The 22452-nt window shown below is 39.8% G+C and overlaps 1 protein-coding gene across 1 annotated transcript in view; it reads right to left on the bottom strand.

Moving 5' to 3' along the window:
- ank1a (ankyrin 1, erythrocytic a) overlaps positions 1–22452 on the bottom strand; it is a gene marked incomplete at its 5' end in the record, with an annotated part of 89112 nt that overhangs the window by 27405 nt on the left and 39255 nt on the right. Inside the window, 21 exons of the mRNA XM_079251011.1 lie at positions 24–96; positions 244–336; positions 421–519; positions 724–822; positions 1197–1295; positions 1412–1609; positions 1756–1854; positions 1950–2048; positions 2147–2344; positions 2519–2617; positions 2708–2806; positions 2913–3011; positions 3220–3417; positions 3590–3688; positions 3769–3867; positions 3948–4046; positions 4166–4351; positions 4534–4632; positions 4920–5018; positions 5962–6060; positions 8252–8353. Of these exons, the coding sequence (XP_079107137.1) occupies positions 24–96; positions 244–336; positions 421–519; positions 724–822; positions 1197–1295; positions 1412–1609; positions 1756–1854; positions 1950–2048; positions 2147–2344; positions 2519–2617; positions 2708–2806; positions 2913–3011; positions 3220–3417; positions 3590–3688; positions 3769–3867; positions 3948–4046; positions 4166–4351; positions 4534–4632; positions 4920–5018; positions 5962–6060; positions 8252–8353 (2434 nt within the window). The remainder of the gene's footprint in view (positions 1–23; positions 97–243; positions 337–420; positions 520–723; positions 823–1196; positions 1296–1411; positions 1610–1755; positions 1855–1949; positions 2049–2146; positions 2345–2518; positions 2618–2707; positions 2807–2912; positions 3012–3219; positions 3418–3589; positions 3689–3768; positions 3868–3947; positions 4047–4165; positions 4352–4533; positions 4633–4919; positions 5019–5961; positions 6061–8251; positions 8354–22452) is intronic.

Genomic DNA, 22452 nt, shown 5'->3' with positions numbered 1-22452 from the left:
TCATAATCATAGCAGTGCTATACCTTCATCTTCAGACACATCTAGAATCTCATCCACTGTTTCTGGGAAACTCATGCGATGTTTCTCGGTGGTTGTCTGCGGGAAACAGAAAAGAAAAAAAAACAGTTTTAGGTATGGAAAGAAAAAAATACATATTTATTTTAATAGTATGTTAAATTTATTTTGTGAGTCATGACTGTATAATAGGAGTGTCGCATTAATAGGTGATTCTAAAATCCTTACCATTGAAACCGTCTCCTCAGTGACGAGCTTCAGTACATCTATAACGGAGATGTAGCCCAGTCTTTTAGCAATGGCCAGGGCTGAAGTGCCATGCTGAGGAAAAGAAAACAGCAGATTGATCAGAAGCAAAGACAAAACTTTAAGTGACAATGAGGACAAGCGTGTATTCATACTTACTGTAGTGGTCTCGTTGGGCTGGGCACCATGTTTTAGCAACAATGTCACGATGTCTGTGTGCCCCTGTTGCGCCGCTTGGTGCAGAGGAGTGTAACCAAGCTGCAATGAAGAGAAAATGGCAGGTTAAAAATCTTGGAAATGTTGACTTGAAAACTGGTTTGCTATTTTGTTGCAATTAATCAGCTGTGGTTTGTTTACAAAAGATGAGCTGATGGCGTGGTTATTGAGTATGAGCTTGATGCACAGTTCCAGCTGAGTCTAATTTTATTGTAGCTTGATCAAAGACCAGTGGGAGACACTCACCCTTGTTTTACTGTTAACATTGGCCTGTTGTTGTAGAAGGAACTTCACCATCTTGATGTTGCCATAGTGACACGCCACATGGAGAGGGGTGTAACCCATCTGATGGATGATGGAAAACTCATCAACACATTTCTAACCTGCCACATAACTTTGAAAGTTAATGGCCAGCTTTTGTAATTTGAATTAAGCATTTGTGAAATGAAATAAAACAATGCTTCCAGCAGTAACTCAGAGGTCTGAGGGATTTGAACCCATCAAGGGTCAGCTGAGTACCGTTGATAACATAACCGTCTGGAAGGCTATTTATGCTGCAGCACTTAGGCACTATCTTTTACAGCTTAAAGTGGAGACACAAGTAGTTTCTAAACTAAGACTTTGATAACTGCTACAACGCGGGGGAAAGCTCTCCTAATTTCATTATTCAAACTGCAGTTTTCTCTTTCTCTGAAGGACAAGAAAGAAAATGGTCATACCCGTGTCGCAGCATAAACTGAAGCTCCTTGCTTCACCAAGATATCAGCAATGCCTACATGTCCCTCTTGCGCCACCAGGTGTAGGGGGGTCAATCCACTCTGGTTAGAAAAAATATCAAAACGCAAAGTCAAACACATCAATAATAAAACAAATCATGTCAAACAGCAATTTAATTTAGGCCAAACATGCAGTCTGCTGATGTATTTATTCTTGCCTTGTTGCCAAGGTTGACGTTGGCCTGTTTGGAAATGAGCAGGGAGACCATGTCGGGTCTGCCCTCCTGTGAGGCCAGGTGAAGAGGTGTGACTCCCTGCAGTGACTCAGCATTGGCCGAAGCTCCATACTGCAGCAGGCTGTTGGCCACTTCCACCTGGTTCTGCTTGGATGCAATGTGAAGGGCAGTGTATCCATTCTACACAAGAGAAAATTGGTCTTTTTTGTGAAATATGCATGTATTCATAATATTCATATAATAATACACGCACATACACATATTATATATACATATATTTACACAAATATATATATATATATATATATTTTTTTTTTAAGTATTACCCTGGCAGCACTATGTGGTGACCCTCCTTTGCTGACAAGTAAGTTGACTACATCCAGGTTGTTGTGATGTACAGCAACATGCAGTGGAGTCAGACCATTCTGCAAAAGAAAATCATGATTAGCAGCATGAGCAATCTAACAACTGATTATTTATCTTTTTCTCAGTAAAATCAAGTTCCAAATTTTTTATTCACCTTTCCAGCTGCATTAGGGTTGGCTCCTCTTTCAAGCAACAACTCTGCCACATCCACCTTGCCATACTTGGAGGCCACATGCAGAGGAGTGAACCCTTTCTACAACAGCAGCAAGAAAGAAGAGGACTACTATCATAGTGAACCATACTGGTTAATTAGCAAATGCTGCAGAAGAATGGTCAGTAGGTGGGCTTTACCTTAGTCATCTTGGTCTGCTGAGCATCCATGTCTAGGAGGATACGCACGGTTTGTACATGACCTTCCCGGGCAGCGATGTGTAAAGGTGTGTGGCCAGATGTGGTGGTGGAGTTGGGGTTGGCTTTCTGCTCCAACAGAAGCTTCACCAGTTCTTTGTGGCCCATTCGAGCAGCACAGTGGAGAGGTGTCTGATCATCCTGCAGTTGGGGGAGAAGGAAGAAATCATGAAACATAACTAGGATCTACAGTACAATTAAAAATAAGGTGATGCGTGTATGAGAAAAATGAGAAAGTATAGGTGAGTGATCTTGAACATGTAATATATTGCACAACACACTCAGAGTGGATTTGTATGTTTAAGAAAATAAAACCTTAGCCTTTGCATCCACCGGTGCGGAATTCTGCAATAAAAACTCTGCCACCTCCAAGTGTCCTGCTCGAGATGCCATATGGAGAGGAGTTTCCACTTTCTGTTCATGATCAGACAAACCATAGAGAGTCTATAGTAATGCTTTAACTCATGCAAATTGGTCATTTTATCTGGTCTGTGAGGTACTAACCACATTGGAGGCGCTAGGGGAAGCTCCCTTCTGCAGAAGGATCTTCACAATATTAAGATGACCCATAAATGATGCCACATGCAGGGGGGTTAGGCCAGACTGTTTGAAAGACGAGGAGAATCAAAACAGACAATCATTATTGAATTTAATTCGTTTTTTACCAAAACAAATTTTTTTATTTATATTATTTCTCCTGATCCTGTACCTCAGTCACAGCCTCTAACGATGCTGAGTGTTTGAGCAGAAGGTCCATAACACGCATGTGGTTCTTTTTACAGGCAATGTGCAAGGGAGTAAAGCCGTTCTGTCAAAACATAACAATAATCAATCATTGTCACTACAATGATAAGAAGCAAGATCTTCTTGCAGTTTTTATTACCAACGAGGAAATTTAATGTGATAATTATGCTTCTGATTAGCAACTATTAATGCATTTGTTCTAGAGTAGTTAGTGGATCTATAAACAATATATCACCTGTTTTAGATTTAATACAGAGTGTCTTCTTACTAACCAGTGCCCTAGAGTTAGGTTTGGCTCCTTTGTCCAGCAGTACTTTGGCCATACGGTGGTGTCCGCAGTGTGCTGCCACATGCAAAGGGGTAAGATGGTCCAGTGTGATGTCATCAATCTCTGCGTTGTACTGCAGAAGCTGCTTCACACAGTCCATGTGGTCTCCCTGTGCTGCCATGTGGATTGGAGAAAGGCCATTCTGTAAAAGGAAAAAAAATGTGTTGACTATATCTGTGTGAAATTAACAGACACAAAAAGCAGCAGTAAAACAATCCCACCAATTCCTCATGCCAAACCACAAACCATTTTTCACTTTGTTTTAAGAGAAGTGAGGTGTTATTTTAATTTGTTTGTTTATCCAAGTGGTTTACCTTGGTCTTTGCCTGGATGGGGGCTCCGTGGTCCAACAGGATCTCAATAATCCTGACATGTCCGTTTCTGGCTGCACAGTGGAGAGGGGTCAACTCATCCTGGAAAACAGGGTCAGTTGTTCAGTTGATGGATCAAATTGAGAACAAAGGTGGTTACACAGGACCGAATTCTTTGGCACCTTTGTCTTAGCATCAATTTGTGCCCCTCGATCCAGCAGGAGTCGGACCATGATGACATTCCCCCGTCTGGAAGCAATGTGCAAAGGTGTGATGCCGTTCTGCAGAGAAACACAGATGATCTCAAATCGACATAATAAAAACAGAAGCCTGAAGAATCAACTGACCATCTATCACTCACCTTTGGGGTGAAGTTGACATTTGCTCCACGATTGAGCAGCAGCTGAGCTACGTTCAAGTTTTCATAGTGTGCAGCAATGTGGAGGGGTGTAAATCCAGTCTACAGAATGTATGCAAATATTAATTCTTTTGCGTTGTAAAACACACGGGTAAACTGCAGAAAAGACGAAACATAAAAAACAACTTTGTCTCCAGTCATTCAAAGAAACATCCACACACCTTGCTGAGTACATCAGGGTTGGGGTCATTTTGTAAAAGCACTGCAGCTGTGCGTGTGTCATCGTTTCGTGCTGCAATGTGCAATGCAGGGAGGCGAACCTTTCCCTTGGTGCCATAATTGATGAGCAGAGCTACAACATTCTCATGTCCCTGCTGAAGAGCCACTGCGAGTGGAGTAAAGCCATCCTGCAGCACATCGAAGAGAGTTGAAAAGGAGGTTAACTCACGGTGAGAAAATGAAAGAGATATAAAGAGAAGCTTGTGAGAACAAAACAGAATGGAAACACAGCGAGTGTGAATCAGCAAGGAAGGGGTAGAGGAATTTGGGAGATTACTCTTTAAAGGCTTTTCTCTCAGTTCTTTGGTACCTCAGTTGGAATGCTCTGATTGGCTCCATTCTCCAAAAGAAACTTCACAACCTCTAGATGGTTTTCTTGTGCAGCCATGTAGAGTGGAGTGAAACCCTTCTGTCTCAGAAAGACATACAACACACACACACACAAACACACACACACACACACACAGCCGCAGAGGAGACACAAGCACAGCAACCAGAAGACAGTCACAGATGCACACACAAGGATGTACACATAGAGGAAACACATACACACAGAAATATTGGAACAAAGACACATGTTAACAGATGGAATAGCTGTAGTCTCAGTACTACACTGCAAAGTTCACATAGTAGATGCTGAAGAGCAGCCTTTCTGTGTCCTGGGATCACTGTAATAAGAGCATTTCTGAGTCTCACCTGGGACTGAGCGTTGACATTAGCTCCATAGTTAACCAACTCTGTGACCACCTGCTCCTGCCCTGCCAGGGCTGCGATGTGCAGGGCTGTGTTCCCCTTCTGTTTGAGCATACAGACAAAAGGACAAACGTACACAATGTAATAAGCAGTAGCTGAAATCAATAAGCATGTCTGACATGCAGATGGTCCGGACAAACAAATGTCTTTATTTTGCTGCATACTGGAAATAACACACATTTTGATTGGTAAAAATAATCACTCGCTCATTAAGAAATTTTTCCTCACATTCGCCATATTTACTAGGTGTATGAACTGTTCCCTGTGGTTCTCTTTGTCACTTTGACTTTCACATTGTGTCAAACTCAGCTTATTCTCTTTACTGCTGTCACTGCTTTGGTCCAATTATCTTCTTTCTATTTTCCGAGCCAATCAAAAAATTCTTCTACGTTAAATTTAATTTTATGTCATATATTTACCTGATCTTTATTATATCAACCTTCAGATTCAACCCTTCCAACCCTTATTCAGGGTACAGCTATACAAAGGCACCTCACTGGAGTCTTATTGCCCTCTTTTTCTTTTATCATTTAGCCTTCATAAAAAATACATTTTACTGATGTATTACTAAAAGAAAACCTTGTGTTTGTCCTCAAACCATAGAAATGAATAGATCCTTTATTGACATGAATTTAAATGGGGAAAAAACAAATGAGCCTCCAAAGTCTTGAGTCTGTATGATAAATATAAGACAAATGGTGCCAGCTTAGTTTATAGTTGTTGTTTTTTTGCCCACACTAATTCACATAATAGATGTTTTAGTTTGAAGTTTGAAAATAACAATTTCTTGATAACAGATGGGAACTTCCTGCCATCTCTACTGTTACCATGGAGTGACAAACGAAAAAGAAGACTCAATTATTTAATACCTGTGCTCTCTCACATGTCATACTCTTCCTTTATAAGTAAATAAAAAAATACAGGTAACTTTATCAAGTCATATTTAAGGGTTAGGGGTTATAGTACTTCTTGCAGAATAGGTTACCTTTGTGGTGGTTTCCAGTACAATTCCATTATGGAGTAGCTCCAGCACCATTTTAACATGTCCCTCTTTTGAAGCCAGATGCAGCCCATTGAGCCCATTCTGGGTGAAAGAAAGGGCACACCTCATACCAAAGGGCCTTTTACGCACACTGCAATCTCAAAATTCAAAATAAGCATATATACAGAGTATACACACAAACACGAGAGCCATGCCAACTGAAACAACTGATTGCTGTCACAGTGACTTAAGTCCACACAAACCACAGCGAGTACATACTTACAGTGGACACCATGCATGCAGTGTTCTCAGAAACAGAGTGGTCATTAGCAAAAACATCTACAGGAATGAAAATCAAAATGAGATTTTTTTTTTCATTCGTTTAATGATGATTAGAGGTGCAGGAGGAAGAGGAGGACTGGAGGGGGATGGCAGGCCGCTGGTCTCGTGGATGGGAAGAATACAAGCCGTGTGGGATAGGTCTGACCTCACACAGCCTTCCTTCAGCCGCACAGGACATGTGAGGTTGGACCTTTCCCACACCACTGATATTATTCCTCTGAGTGGGGAGACCATTGCACACCATCACTCTACTGGAGACAGGGCAGAGAGAGAGAGAAAGGGAAGAAATGGTGGACGGAAAAAGCCAAAAAAACAAAAAAAACTGAGGTAAGATAGAAGAGACGCAGCTCAAACAGGATCGAGAAGACATTGTTAGGCTGAGAGAGAAGACAACGAAAGAAAACACCGTGAAGGGAGGGTAAGAGTGAGGCAGCGTGCTGGTAACAGGCAGAGGTATCCAATCAGATGGGTAAACAGAGACACAACTGCCACAGTCAAGCCTCCACCTAACCAAACCCCCCTCCCCCATGAAACTAAAACAATATACTGAACAACGACACCATCACAATGGAGGTTAAAGTGACAATTTACAGCATTTATACAACTTAAAACATTTCCTTACAAACGTGTAGGACAAGTAAGAAATAATGTTTTTCAGTGGCACTGCAAAGATTCATCTTTAATAAAGCAGGTATTACTAGAAGACCTTATAAGAGCTATCTGGGCAAAACTGCAAAGCACAACATGTGTATAGCTGTCAAACGCGGCATATAAGAACAGTGTAGATTATCACTTTAACCAAAGTACATTTAGACTACCCAGTAACACAAGTACATAATTAATGCCAAAAACAATGAAATGAAAATGTGTCCTTCAAGAAAATATTACATATCAAAAAACATTCTGTATTATTTACTCAATTCTTGCATGTAGTTATATTTTTAGTCCATGGGGTGTCTCCCTTTATCATTGTGAAAGCATTTCAAGCAGAATAATCTCAACAGTGTCATTTTATACAAATGAGTTACACCGTAGTTATGTGGGGTCTGCTGTAAGGCCTATGAATAGGCCTCATTGAAACTCTGACAGAAGTATTACCAGCATTAATTACAAAATGCTCAGGGTGGCATGGGTGAATGGAACGGATGACTAAGTTAGATTAATGAACCAGAGGAGTCTCTTATGCACACATATGGAATTTGGCCAAATTTCAGGAGCCTGGGGGCAGCAGACCCACTAATGCTGCCTCTTGCAGGACCTTCTAGGTACAACTGTCAGAGAAAAAGAGGCAGGATGGAAGACAAGAAGCAAAGGGAAGCCCCTAGCCCATTTATTACCTCCTCTGGAGACACTGTAAACTCTATCTGTCACCTTTAGAAATGATTAACAGTCTGTCTTAGCATGCACATGACAGGCAAAAAAAAGGCACATAACAGCACATTGCTCTGTTCATGCATGCTGGCCATTCAAAACACAAACAGAAGTACAAATATTGGAAATGGTGAGACACTAAACTTAAGCAGACAAAAGAGACAAAAAAAAAAGATCTGTTCCAGATGAAACCACATTATACAACAGTTCTCTGTAACATGTAGGACATGATAAACTCAAAAGCACTGCTGCTACGTTTCTACATAGATGTGATTAAGACAAAAAAAATGAAAAAGGAAAGAAAAATGTACAGTTAGTAAATCCTGTTGTCGTAAATCCTGACAGAGTGCTGTCTTTACCATTACCATATTGTTGCTGTTTTGTGACATATTTTAAAAGTCTCCCCATGAGAAAGGTCTACAGGAGTTTAAATCATAAGATCAGTTTTGCTGATAAGTAAAATTTCCTAAAGTGAATAAAAAGCTAAGAATAGATTGTAACATCTAAATGAAAATAAGTAGATGGTGATTGGGTTTGCTTGCCAGTGTAGCAATTCAATCAATGAAATGGGATCTCTTACCTGATTGGCTGTATTAATATCAATGCCATTTTTTATATGCTCCAAGGCCTTGTCCAAGTTGCCAGATCGAGCTGCTCTAAGGAAACTGTTGCCAGCATCTGCCTGCAAGTGAAAAAGATGGGGGGGGTGGGGGAAGTTGAGGATGAGGGGTTTAAGAGAAAGTGAGACATGTAAAGGAATAGAGAAGGAAAATAGAGAGGGAGAGTTTGGTTATTATGTGTTGCAAAAGAAGGCATGTCAAAGGGTTAAGGATGGTGATAAGATGGGATTTGTCCATCAGTTTTTCTCTCATTTCACTCCTCCCTTGAAATTTTGGGAAATGCAGTTTGAATATCTACGTCAGTAGCTTGAGATCTGTGTGAGTGAGGTTGTGATGGGTGTGTAACTGAAATAACAGCCGCATACAGCTGCTTTCAGAGTTTAAAGTGCTGCTTATGATAAAGGCAAGTCAACAGTTTATGTTTGGGGTGTCAGTGTCTACATTCGCTGATTGTTTAAATGAAAGAAAGAGAAGGATAGATTGGGCAAGGCGATAGAGTCTGTAGCTCGAATGCATCCTGGCTCAGGGGCTGGCACATGGCACGTCTGCTGTTTTTTGTCTGTGTTTTGTTTGTGTCTGAGGGCTTCATGCCTCTCCCAGGCAGGCAGGAGTGCAGCTGAAACAGGATCACTCATGCGGCACTGGGGAGAGCGAGTAAGAGGAGAGGAGGAGAAGCAGGAACAGGGGCGACAGAGGGAGAACCACAGGGAGGAACTTGACTGCGGCAAAACCCGCACCTTTTAATTTCATTTACATAATCTCCTCTCTTGCTATGTCCATCTCCTCCCTACATTACCCCAGACATTGCAACATGCTAGTTGGGAAAATATAAAAGCCTCCATTGCTTGTTTGCACACAAATACAGAACATGTATTCATCCACTGTACAAACCACTCAATTTCTATTCCGAAAGAGAAAATGCCGCTGCACACCCTAGCACAGTGTTGAAAGCTGTGTTGACCATTGTTTTGACAGGGCTGTGGGTCTTCTATTGACAGAGAGGGAGAGGGAGAGGGTCTTGGTAAAAAAAAAAGAAGAAAAGATTCACATGCCTGAAGTAGATGCATAGCAACAAATGACACAACACACCCTCAGCATGACACCAGCAGGACAGAGCTGTGCAAAGAGAGAAGTTTCTGAAACAGAATTGGCTGCAAAAGTAAGAAAACAGAAAACTTTGAGAAACTGCTTTCAGCCGATTTCAGATTAGAAAGATCTGCGTCCATTCTGAAATGTACAGCGAGGAAAAAGTTTTATCAGGGGGATCTTATACTGTCTGCAGCATTATCTGCATGGAGCTTCAATACTGAAGTTTTAATTGAGCCATTTACTTTAGAAACCCTGCAAATGCTATTTGTAGTTTCGTTTAAGTGACATACAACAAGAGGTATACTATATCTACAAAACCTAAATGACAGTCACACACATGCTGCTGATAAAATTCCTCCAACACGCATCAAGTAAAAATAGATTAAGAAAATAAGCAGAGAAGGATTTGTAATTAAAATATGAAAGCAAAGAAAGAAAGTGAGCATAAAGATGATTAAAGTTAAGAAAGAAACACTATTCAAATATAAATGACCATCGCTAAAGTTTTTAAGTTGCTGTTTTTTCATTGGTCAGCCATGTGTCCAGTTTCAACACTCACCATGGCCGCGGTGTTTTGGTGAATCATGATCTCCTTCATCCTAATGATCGTCCCCATAACTTACTTATTTACTTTTACTTTGGAGACGTAATCTCCTTCATCTCCGCAGCAATAAACTGACCCAGCAGACCCACATACACACACAGCTGTCACAAGAGTCAACACCACACTGTCATTCACCATCTTGAAGCTTAAATCTTTTTGAGAATATAGATCATATACATCACGTTTTTAGGCAGCTACAGTGTAAACTCACTTCTGAACTAACTTTCAAAGAGGTTTTCCATTTAACTGTTGTCTCCATGCACAAGCTTTCCCCATGCACAAAGTAAAAAATAATCATGAATATGTACTGTATGTTGCAACACAGTGTTTCTGCTGGTGGAATCTACCATGGCAACACAAAAAGCACTCTTTCCTCAAAGACAGAGCAAATACAGCTGATGCAAAGAAGGGCAACTTAACACAATAAGCATTCTCACCTAGGAAACAGTGACTTTGGTAGAAACAGTCTTCATTTACAGCTTGCTAATGTTTATAAGACAGAAAAGACACAAAAAACCTCGAGGAAGAATTTCCTATTATGCTGTGGCTTTCCTAGTTTGGAGTACTGCATTTTCATATGTGTGCCTGCATGCCTGTGTGATTATCACCTTGCGTCAAGAAGCGAGTGTGTGGTGAGATAAGGATGCAGGGAACCACACCCGTCCACTTGCTCAGACATAAACAGGTACAGCCTACATGCAAAACGCAAAGACTGCACACATGGACTACACACCGTCTAAATACAGTAACTGGTATTCCCAAAGAGCATAGACAATCATCTGGCTTCTGGGTTGAGCTGATCCAAGCTAAAGCATATTCATCAAACTGTTTGGTGCAAAAGAAGGAGACAATAGCCTGTGCTGAAGATCTGTGCAATCTGCATGTAACTGTCCATAGACTAAAGCAGTGTACAGTTTATCATACTGAAGCTCAAATTTACCCAATAAAATAATCCCATATCATCATTTATCACAGAAAATCTTCTCCCCTTGACTCCCCCCTGCTGGTTATCATCCAGTTTTCTTTGCTGTTGTGCTCTTTCCCTTCGCCAACTCCTGCTTCTTACATGTGTATCTCCCCGGTTTGTTTCCTCTGCTTGTGCTGCAGCAGACAGGATGACATCACCCCCTCACAAGCAGACTGCAGTGTTCGAAATGTGCACATATGTGTGTGCATGTGCACAAAAATGAGATAAAAACGCTGCAACAAACAGACCTGATGAATGGCGTTGATGATTTCATTTTACAACTATACGCGTGTTTTGTTGATGATTCAAGTCAAACTGAGTGTGTGTTTATGTGTTACAGTGAGAAATAACATGAATGGGCAGGTGCAGACATTAAACGGAATTCACTCACACATCTTAAAAAATTTGTCCTAATTTTTAAACATGTGGATTTCAGAAAATCCTTTTTCTAACATTGATGTTTTTCTGAATAACAGTGTTATTTCTGAACATCAATCACTCATTCAAAGTCTTCTTCTCATTGTTTAAATCTGATCAGATCTCACTGCTGGACAAACATGTGAATAAGTCATTTTCTATTTCAACCAAAAATGCAAAAACCAATAGAAGAGTCTTTCTGCCAAACATCAGGAAACTCTTAGCTTCAGAAAGTTTTGACATTTCTGTTGGAATTACCATTAAATTTACAACACAGAGGCAGTCCCTCCTTACACACATGCCAACACACACACACTTGAATTTGCAAACACATCACCAGGTGCAAAAAAAAATAAAAAATTTAAGTGCCACCGCAGCGATTTGTACACCCAGCAGGAAGAAGAAAATAAGGTACATTTCTTTGGCATGTCACAAGTAATGCTTGGCTTGCATCATTTTCCAAAACTTTAAACAACATAAACTCCACAAAAGCATCAAACTCTGGAACATTCCCAGCCTTTAGACTCCCCTCCATTCACTATCTTGATGTAATGTAGGTGTTTCTGTTCATTTAAGGAAACACTCAATGCTTATGGAAATTTCTGCAGAGCCTTAACAGCTATGTAAATACATCTTTTCTTCTGACTTGAATTTGGTCTAGAAAAAGGATTTTTTGGCTCTTTCCACGTTTTGGTTGCTCATCCATCTGTTTTACTTGAAGAGGTTGAGGTGATAGCATGTTTCCAGTTACTGACATGCAAGTGTAAAAATCTTTCAAAGTGAAACCAGTGGGACTGCTGAGCTATAGACACATTTACAGGAAGTCAGTGAGAGGAGCACTGGGATTAAGCTGTTACACTCCTCCATGCAACACCGCTTATGTGCATGTAAATCTGCCAGTCTGTACAACCATTTGTCTGTCTGCTTCTAGTTCCTGTAGGTGTTGAAGTGGACAGTCCCACTTTTACTATTTACTTTCTCACACTCCCAGCCGCGCCCCCCCCCATTCTGTAGCCCACTGTTTGTCCCTGCCTTGCTCATGGATCATCTCTTTTATATCTGGCCCTGCTGCACCCTCTGCGCTTGTAGATGAGATTGTCATGGTTATTGTGATCTTTTGTGGATGATAAAGAGTGTGACAGCCATAGGGTGAAGATGGGGTTTGAGACCTATGAGAAGAGGATCAAGATATGGTAAACATCCTGTGCTTTACTGCACAGTTACACAGCAGTAATTATACAGAATGCAGCCATCTGGATGGACACAGAAAATGGAGAGCAGTTTACTTTGGTCAAGGCATTACATCGATCATTCTGAAGTCTATAAAATAAATGTCCAGCGCTATAAAACCAAACATTTAAACTTTAAATTGCGAATAAGAGTATCACCGCGGACATATGAACGCCACTTCGAAAAAATGATGGCGGGTTTTTAGAGTCCTGCACTTATTACACGTAACATAGGTGTCTGTTGTCTTTTTCTTTTCCTTTTTAGAGCAAAATATTGATTTTTTTTTTCATAAGTCTTTTTATCCAGTGGATACTTTGCATAGTCACGTTTTGTGGCAGCCATTTTTCCTAGTAACCAACTTTATTTTAAACCTACTAAAACACTAAAAACACTTTGATGGTAACTTCCAGCTGCTGTGGGATATTGGAAATTAAAAGCAATATATGAATAAAAACACTAACATGCTATGTTTATTTCTTATGAATGAGCTGACCATCCCATAACAGTCACAAAATACAAGATAATGATCAGCTTGTACTGTCCTGCTGTCTGTTTATTGATTGTCTTTCAAATGGAAAATGTTGTGCATTTAGCTGATTTGGATAATCTTACATAACATATGGATATGTTTCAGACAAGCAAAGACTTTGAAATTATTGAATTCAAATGAAAACTTTTTAAAACTGACTGTTGTTCATTTCCATAAACCCCTTCTTACACCCCTTCTATCACCCCAAGCAAGCTCCTGTACACACCAAATATGCACAAAGACAAGAAATGAATTTATCCTGTGCTGCATTTACCTGATTGACCTCAGTGGTATTTTATCGTCTTAAGTGGAGTTCTACTCAGAGCAACTTAACTAACAAGCTAATAACTTAACTGACTTCTAATTTACTTACCACAGCTAATCTTGGCTGACATGATACAATCTGAATATCAAACAGAGAAACAAATAAACTCAAACTCAAGATTACCAGGTAAAACATACTACATTACACATCCACTCATATATTCACTTGTGCTTCAAACCTCAAAGCAACCAAGCCCAGTCTACAGTTGCCATGGAAGGCTCTGTGAGGTTAGCTTCATCAAAAAAAGATCTGTTTTAAATGCTTCCTCGGCTTGAGAGCTTTAAGGAATTTAATCCGCATGCTGTACATTTTTTATTTGTTGATATTTCACATTTCAAATGAAGAGAATCTCAATGAGACATGAAGTCGCATTTTCAGGAGCAATTTCTTTTAAATGTACATAGAAACCTACAACATGATACAAACATAAATGCCATGTTCATTTAGCAACAGATAGAACCAGAACATGTTTCGATGCAGATTCATGACTGAAAGCAATAATAAGTCATAACAAACAGGAAGAAATCTCCACAGTCAGTGTGGATGGATGGCAAATAAAAATGGAGCTTGCCAAACAGAGGCCTGTAGTGAATGAAAGGAGCTAAAACCAAACGAATAAAGAGATTATACCAATGCATCACCATTCATGTGAAGGAAATAAAGTAAACTTAAATGGTACTGGGCTATCACTGATGTGAGAAGGTAAAGACAGGTTGTGTTGACAGGTGCATTACATCTGAGAAAGTGTTAGGGATTTTATAAGAAAGCTAATTATCACAAAAAAGACAACAATGCAAGAAAATTGGCAGAGAGACCTACAGTAGGAGAAAAAAAAGGAAAATACAGAGACACATAAAAGAGGTGTAGTCAAAGTGCAGCATGAAGACGAAATGAGGAACAGTAAAGTTGTGGTACTCACTCCAAAAGTGACGGTCTTGACTGGCATGCCTGCTGGCCCTCCACTCTTTCTTACGTTTTCTGTTTCTCTCAAACACACAGCTGTCTTTTCTGTTGCCCCCTGCAAGTACTTTGGTACTGGGCACGCAGACCCCCATCCACCGTAAACACACACACACACACGGCCAAACACACACACTTGAGTAAGCTTGGTGGGTGGAGAGACTGAGGAGGGTGGGGGCTCAGTGGATGGGGGCCCAGGGGTTTATCTCTGGAGGAATTCTGCCTGTATCTAAAGACACACATTTCACACACAGTGAAAAACAAACGGGCACCCCAGGCTCTCCCTGTAGGTTTCCTCACAACATCCTGGTTCCTTCTTGGCTACTTTTTCAAGATTTTCTTTAATTGATTTTTCAAACTTGCTCCCCCCACCACTCATCTCCATCTTTTTCCTGCCGTTGTTCCATCTCACATTACAGTCAATGATCTGATCTCCACCTCATCTACCCTCGCCCTGCCTTTCACGTTTATGGCAGCCCTCTGCCCCCCCCCCACCCTCCCTCCCTCCCAAACCTTAGCCCTCCTTTTGCCAGTCCTTTCCTCCCCACACGTCACGCCCATCTCCATGTCTCCTGTATGTTTTCTGACAGCCACACAATCCATTTTTTTCACGGACCAGGCAAAACCAGAATGCTGAAGAGTTACTGTGGCGAATGGGTGTGTTTTTTTTCTGAGCAGGTTTGCTTCAGTCTGCAAGGGTGACTTACAGTGACAAAGCGCATGGTAGTTGGGGGGTTTCTGCCACCGCCCAGTGACAATGGGTCCAGACACATGGGGTACAGGGGGGAGCATGAAGGGGCCAGTCTCTCAAAAGGCCCTGCCTCTTTTAATAAAGCGTCCGTCATTCCTCACTTGAAAAGGCCCCCTTTTCTCTACCTCTCCCCTCCTCTCTCTTCTGGCTAAATGCTGGGAAAAGCACATCGCTGCCAAAACCATGCAGAGAGATAAATGCTAGTCGGAGAGGGGAAGGAGGGGGCACAGAAAAAGAAGGCTATACGCTACTCAGTACCACTGGACCGTGACCTGGGCAAAAACATCACGTGGGATGTCTTTCCTGTCCACAGAATTGAGTTTAGACAGTGATGAGAGCTCTACTGAAAAAGAATGCGAGGCTTGGGACAACGGACACTAATGTCCATGAAGACATGACAAATTATCCTGTGGTCCTGAGAGAAAAAGGACTGAAACTCTGACATAAATGTCCTCTTGCCAACCCTGAGGTGACTCATATAAGGAATAAGATGAGAATCTATCAGGTCCTAAATGTTAAAGACCTTCTTAAGGTGTGGCAAACTTAATAATGAGTCACCTGAGGTTGACTTGGAGGGTATTTATAAGAACTAGTGACTTAAAGTTAAAGCTTAATGTCATTTGAAATAAAATACATCTTTGTTTTTGTGTCACTACATTTGGATATTAGACTGTTTGTTTCTCAGGGGTTTAACTAATTAACCAATAAATGAAATGGAGGTGGTTAAATGTTCCCAGACTTTCAATCTACACAGAAAAGCGTTCCTAGAAAAACGCCTCAAAGCTACTGATGTATCATTGTGAAATAAGTGTATGTTACAGAAAATGACTACGTATGTATGGACTGTGAATGCATCGGTAATGTGGTTTTTTTTTTATTGGTGAAGCTGATCTGAATGATCAATAAAGTTTGTAAATGCTATGTAAATGCTGAATTATAATAAGTTGCATTATTTCTTTTACATAAGTGCAATATGCAAAGCAGACAGATGCCCATCTTTTACATTCGTCTTGAAGCAATTTCTTAGGCCTTTGATGTATAATGAAACAATTTATGTTTGCTACCACTGCTTCTTCTTAGTAGTAAATTTAACTATTTAGATACTCTACATTCCTGATGTGGAAGACGATTTGGAGATTATATTTTGTACAAAATTAGGATGATTAAGCATCAGTGAGAAAGGGGTAGAGGATTAAAAGAGAAGATATTCCAAAAATGACATTGCTACGTGTACTAGACTAGATATACCAAGGTGTAAATAGCCAAGACATGACACACAACCCTGTGTAGATGCTATCATACAAATATCATACAGTAGAAGAAGCTAAATTATGGTCACCTTTTATTTTAGTTACTGTCTGGTTTAAATTTAGGCACCAATGTTACTTGGTGTGAGTGAAAAAATGAAAAACTTCGAGTTAATAATAAACAATTAAGGTGTTTTTTTTTTTTTTCTTTGTTATGGTAATAAGTTTCCACACCTATCTAATACATAACCTAAAAAAAATATAGGCTTCTCATAATTGACAGTTAACAGATAAACATACAGTTCACACTGTGTAGCATCATAGCTATCATAGATCAATATTTGAGAGAGGCCTGAATATGTCTTCAAGCATTTATATCCAGCATGTTATGGACAAGAGAAATAACAAAAACAAGAAAAAAAGTATTTCAAAGCACAGATAAAAAATTCAGCCATCATGCCTAATGATGCAGGCAGTATGCTGGACCCTGCGCCATCAGCATAAAGGCTTTAACTCTATGTTGCTTTGTAGTTTCTTTGTCTATATTCATTCAGATTGTTTGTCTCAGTGTGATTTCAGGTCATTAGGAAGTGTGGGCCACACTCTTTTTGTAACAAAGTTGATTTAAGTTTGAGGCAGATGTGCCCTCTGCACCTTATGTCAAACTCCTCTTGTTGTGAAGATAAAAGGCTGAAGTTGTCCAGGCGTGATGGTTGTGGTGGTTTATAACCCGTGTCCTGATGCATCAGAGACCAGAGCGGAAATAGTGAGCCCCCTGCCACACTTTCTGCCCTTGACTGGATCCCAAACTCACTGTTTTACACACTTCCATACAAACACACAGATCTATTTAATTTAGGGTTTAAAAAACAATTTGAACAAATAAATAAATATAGAAATAAACAAATGAAAACAAAGAAACTGAAAGATATTTCATTGTAAGCTTGTATTAAAGCCCCTCTGCTGGCAGACTGATGCTCTGCAGCCTTGTCCTGCAGCAGCTTACGATGCTGCACATGCTGGGTGAGGCTGATTACTGCATGGTGCAAACATCACACACACATAAATATGCACAGAAAACTCACATTCAATTCCTTATCATGTTTTTCAGCTCCTTCTTAAAGCTGCTTGAGCCTTCCTTGTGTCTGAACTGCCGAAGAAGCAATTCAGCTCTGCATTAGCAGCAGTAGGTATTAAAAAGGCCTTCACTCTGCAGACCGATATCATATGACATAACGGAGCACATGTGGCTCCATCCCATATATACATATTATCACAGACACAGCATATTCATCACAGAAAGCTTTCTTAACAAATGCACTTGTGCCTCAATGTGACATAGGTAGTCTCACCTGTGGAAGACAAAAGCAAGAAGTTAGAAATGGACATAAAAAAATGGAAAGCAAAAAATATGTAAGCAAGCAATAGAGAATGACAGCAGCAATATGTCAGAGCCCAGCCAGGCTGCCATTAATCTTCATAAGAGGAGAGGAAGAAAGGAGGGAAATCCAGAGTGCAGATGTGTAATAGGAGAGAAAACCGCCACCAATCTAGCAAGAATCTCTCTACACAAGTCTGCACATCAACTCCTCTTGTATGTGCACATTATCTGAGGACCCTGAAAGCACAACCTCCATAATTTAAAGCAGAGGGTCTCACCATCAGTTATATCTGGGCTTGAGTTGGCATCAAGCAGAATCAGAGCAGCCAGACAATAATTCAATCAGTCTGGCAAATAAATGCAGAGCTGAAGTGGCCCAAGACTTCAGAAATAATGTACTGTCCTGAAACTCTGAGGTACAAACACCACCAGGATGAGTTCAAGGCCACTGTTTCCATAAACTAAAGGAAGGACAAGATACAATTCTACTGGAGTCTGTCAGAAATTTCTTTGAGAAATACCAAAAATGTGGCTTATTGTTCCACATTATGGTTGTATTGGTTCATCTTTGAAGTTCTTTGGTGAATTACTACAAAACCTGGAATGCACCCATTTATCTTCAGCCAACCAAGCTCCCTTTTAATTCTAATATACACTTCCCCTTATTTTATTGATTCACTCGCTATGGCTAGAGAATATGCATTTCTAAATACTTTGAAAACTGAAATTCAACAATTATCATTGACATTAGAGCAAAAATAGTCTGAAAGGTCTAAAAGGAGATTACTACAATTTTATTCTTGAGCTGAAAGAACCTTCATGTTTAGTATGAAAGAAGTGAAAAATCTTGTCCCACTGCATTAGTCTCAGACACATCCCTAACACTGCTAATAATGGACATAATGCTGTGAATTTAAAATAATATGATGCAAACAGCTTGAATTGATTGTAATAAGAATTTTTATAAACACAATTTAATTTGATTTTGGAAACTGAACAATAATGGGCAACACACTGAATCAAAGATGAACTCCCAGATTATTGAACTTGTTTTGCAATAGTTCTTGTTATGTGTTTGTTTTTAGTAATCTTGTTCGTTGTAAAATATCTATATTTAAACTCCTCTCTCACCCCCCTTCCCATCTTCCCAGGGTAGGGCTGGTGGCTTTTCGGGTTCTCTACCAGAGTCCTGGGAGCTTGAGGGTCCTATGCAGTATCTTAGCTGTTCCTAGAACTGTGCTTTTCTTGACGGAAATGTCTGATGTTTCACCAGGTATCTGTTGGAGCCACTTCTCCAGTGTGGGGTACACGGCCCCCAGTGCTCCGATCATCATGGGTACTACTGTTGCTTTCACCCTCCAGGCCTTCTCCAGTTTTTCCTTGAGGCCTTGGTACTTCTCCAATTACTTATGCTCCTTTTTCCTGATATTTCCATCATTGTGGATGGATACATTGATCACTATGGCTTTCCTCCGCTGCTTATCTATGATCACTATGTCTGGTTGGTTGGGCAACACCATTTTATCTGTCTGGATCTGGAAGATCCATCTTATGTTCCTCCAGACTCCATTGTCTGAGACATTCACTAAGTGCTTCATCCCTCGGTGCCCTCTTCCTGATGTGTTCATAGAGCTTGGATGTTTCATCTTGGATAGTGGCCTTGATGCTCACTAGTCCCCGGCCCCCTTCTTTGCGCTTAGTGTATAGTCGCTGGACACTGGACTTGGGGTGGAACCCTTCCAGCATGGTGAGCAGCTTCCATGTTTTGATATCTGTTGTCTGAGCTTCCTCCTTTGGCCCGCTTATTATCCCAGCAGGGTATCTGATCACTGGCAGGGTGTAGCTGTTAATTGCCCAGATCTTGTTCTTGCCACTGAGTTGACTTCTCAGCACTTGTCTCACTTGTTGCAGGTATTTAACTGTGGCAGCTTTCCTTGTTGCTTATTCATTGTTGCCATTCACCTGTGGTATGGCCAGGTAGCTTTCCTCCACATCTGTTATCCTGCCCTCCGGGAGTGCAGCACCCTCTGTATGGATTACCTTCCCTCTCTTTGTTATCATCCGCCCACATTTCTCCAGTCCGACTGACACTCCGATGTCCCTGCTGTAGATCCTGGTGGTGTGGATCAGAGAGTCGATGTCCCGCTCACTCTTAGCATACAGCTTGATGTCATCCATGTACAGGAGGTGGTTATCTCCAACAAATCTCGCAAAATTAGTGCGTATGAGGTTAAGACTGTTCATAGCGTTTAAAGTGATGCATTACTACTACATGGTTCTCAGAACACTGTGTTTATACCTGCATTGAGTCAGTAGAGTCAGAACTATTTGTGAAAAGACATTATCTTTTCCAGTCATGTCTGTAATAATTGTTGATTCGGCACTGCAGTGCTATTTGCTGTGGAAGAGGATGGTAAAGTATTATCTTATCTTACGTGCATTTCACAGCGGAAAGAAGTGACAACATCTGCAGTCCTGAAACGGCGATGATAAATAAAAATGGTTCTGAAGCTTCACGAGTCTATCCCTCTGTGGTTCAGAGTACAATAACATCTTGTTTTCCACATTCTTGTTGAAAGTGTTATGGCATCCTCATCTGCCCAGCTGAGTCAGAGTTTCCTCCTCCTCAACAACAATTAACATTAAATACATATTTGATTAACTAAGATGCTGTTCTCCGCTTTAACAGTCAATCTATTTTGCCTCAAGGGACAAATACTGAGTTGCCTACTTTATCTAAGACTGACATGTTAATAAATTTGAAATATAACCAAGTAAAGATGACACTTTCATCAATCAGAGCAAATAAATTCCAAGTGATGCTTTTTAAAGCTGTCTTAAAGACAGTATTTCCCTCATTTTTATGTTTTGATGCTGCCTTATATATATATATATATATATATATATATATATATATATATATATATATATATATATATATATATATATATATATATATACATATATATATATATATATATATATATATATATATATATATATATATATATATATATATATATATATATATATATATATATATATATATATATCCATACCCACACACAGTCTCAAAGATGGCCTCACATAAACTCACCTCACACACACGTTCACCTACAGTGCGGTGCATGCAGGTGCATAACACACTCTCTCTTGCATTCAATACACCCCCATATATGCAGCTCGCAGCAACCTTCCATGTGCAAGCATACAGTTCAGGCAGCAGTATACTCAAACTGAATAAGGTTGTGTTCAACCGTTTCAGAGGGGTATTGACTTAGATGTGCTCGATAATGTCAATAAATTGAGGTGGCTAAATCCTAAAGTGGATGTAACATAAAACAGCAAGGCCTTTAAGGTTTTTGATGTATTTTAACGGACAACTTGAGAGTTCAGAAAAGGCACACGTCTTTTTTTTAAATTTTTATTTTCATACTTAAACCAGGAGTGTAATTTCATTGTGTAAAAGTGCAAAAATGCCCTCTTTTTATATATATATATATATATATATATATATATATATATATATATATATATATATATATATATATATATATATATATTCTTTCAACTGGTCTGCTGCTCTAAAATGCAGAAAAAAACACAGGAATTACTGCATGTGAATACAATTTAAAGCTGCTTATTTTGCCACAATGATCTTTATCAGTTAAAGGGAACTTTTACTTGACTTTCTATCATTGTGCTGAAGAGGTAAAATTGGAAAAGTCCCAGGAATAGAAAATATCTATGATTCAAAACAAGAATCTATTAGCCCTTTTTTTTTTTTTTTTTTTTTTTTTAAAAAGATTTTTTAATTTGCTTCATGTTCTGGGAACTTTCTTATCCAGTAGCTTACCAAGACATCATTACCCACTGCAAAAATGTGGAATGAGGATAAATGTTTGAGGAACCAGAAGCTAGACATTACACTTGCCATGTATATACTTGAAAAACTCAGATTTTAAACAGTCTGCTAATCACAAATGGGTTTTCTTCAGCTTTTCAGACTTTTGACCTGCACCTTCTTTTGGAGTATACTTCCACCTTTACCATGCACTCAGCGCATTCATCTTAAACACATGCACATGCACACATGCATGCACATTAATTGTTGCTCAATCGCTCTCTTTTTAGTCACGCATTCACACAATAAAATAACAGTGACATTGAAAAGATGCTACTTAAGACTACTTAAGAGTGTAGTAACAAAAAGTCTGAGAAGAATTGAAAAAGTGCAGAAATTAGGACATTGTGACTTCATGTAATCACTGACTGGAAAGACAGATAGTTTGAACTGGTAATACCCATGTCACCCATGAAGACCTAATAGCTTTCATTTTATGTTCACCTCAAGAACCCCCCCTGCCCCGTGAGCATGTATGCCAAGCTACTGTAAAAATGTTTCGGGTGACAGTGTAAGAAACTCAGAAAATATATATTTGGCCATCTGTTGTGTTTTATTAATTCTATCTAAAATTCTAACTTTAAGAAAACTTTTAGGAGTTTTTGTCCTATGAGTCATTATGATCTGGATTTAAGAAGCCCTTGGGTCAAAATTACTTGCAATAACTCTAATATTTATATTGATAGGGCCAATTTGCAGGCCAGACTGTTCCCATGAGGCATCTCACAGTTGCAAGAAGAAAAAAAAAAGATCAGTT

This window comes from Telmatherina bonti (assembly GCF_933228915.1).
Source record: "Telmatherina bonti genome assembly, chromosome: 13".
NCBI classification, from domain to species: domain Eukaryota; kingdom Metazoa; phylum Chordata; class Actinopteri; order Atheriniformes; family Telmatherinidae; genus Telmatherina; species Telmatherina bonti.
Note: the sequence above shows the minus strand (reverse complement) of the source record. Positions and strands in the feature narration are given on the sequence as shown.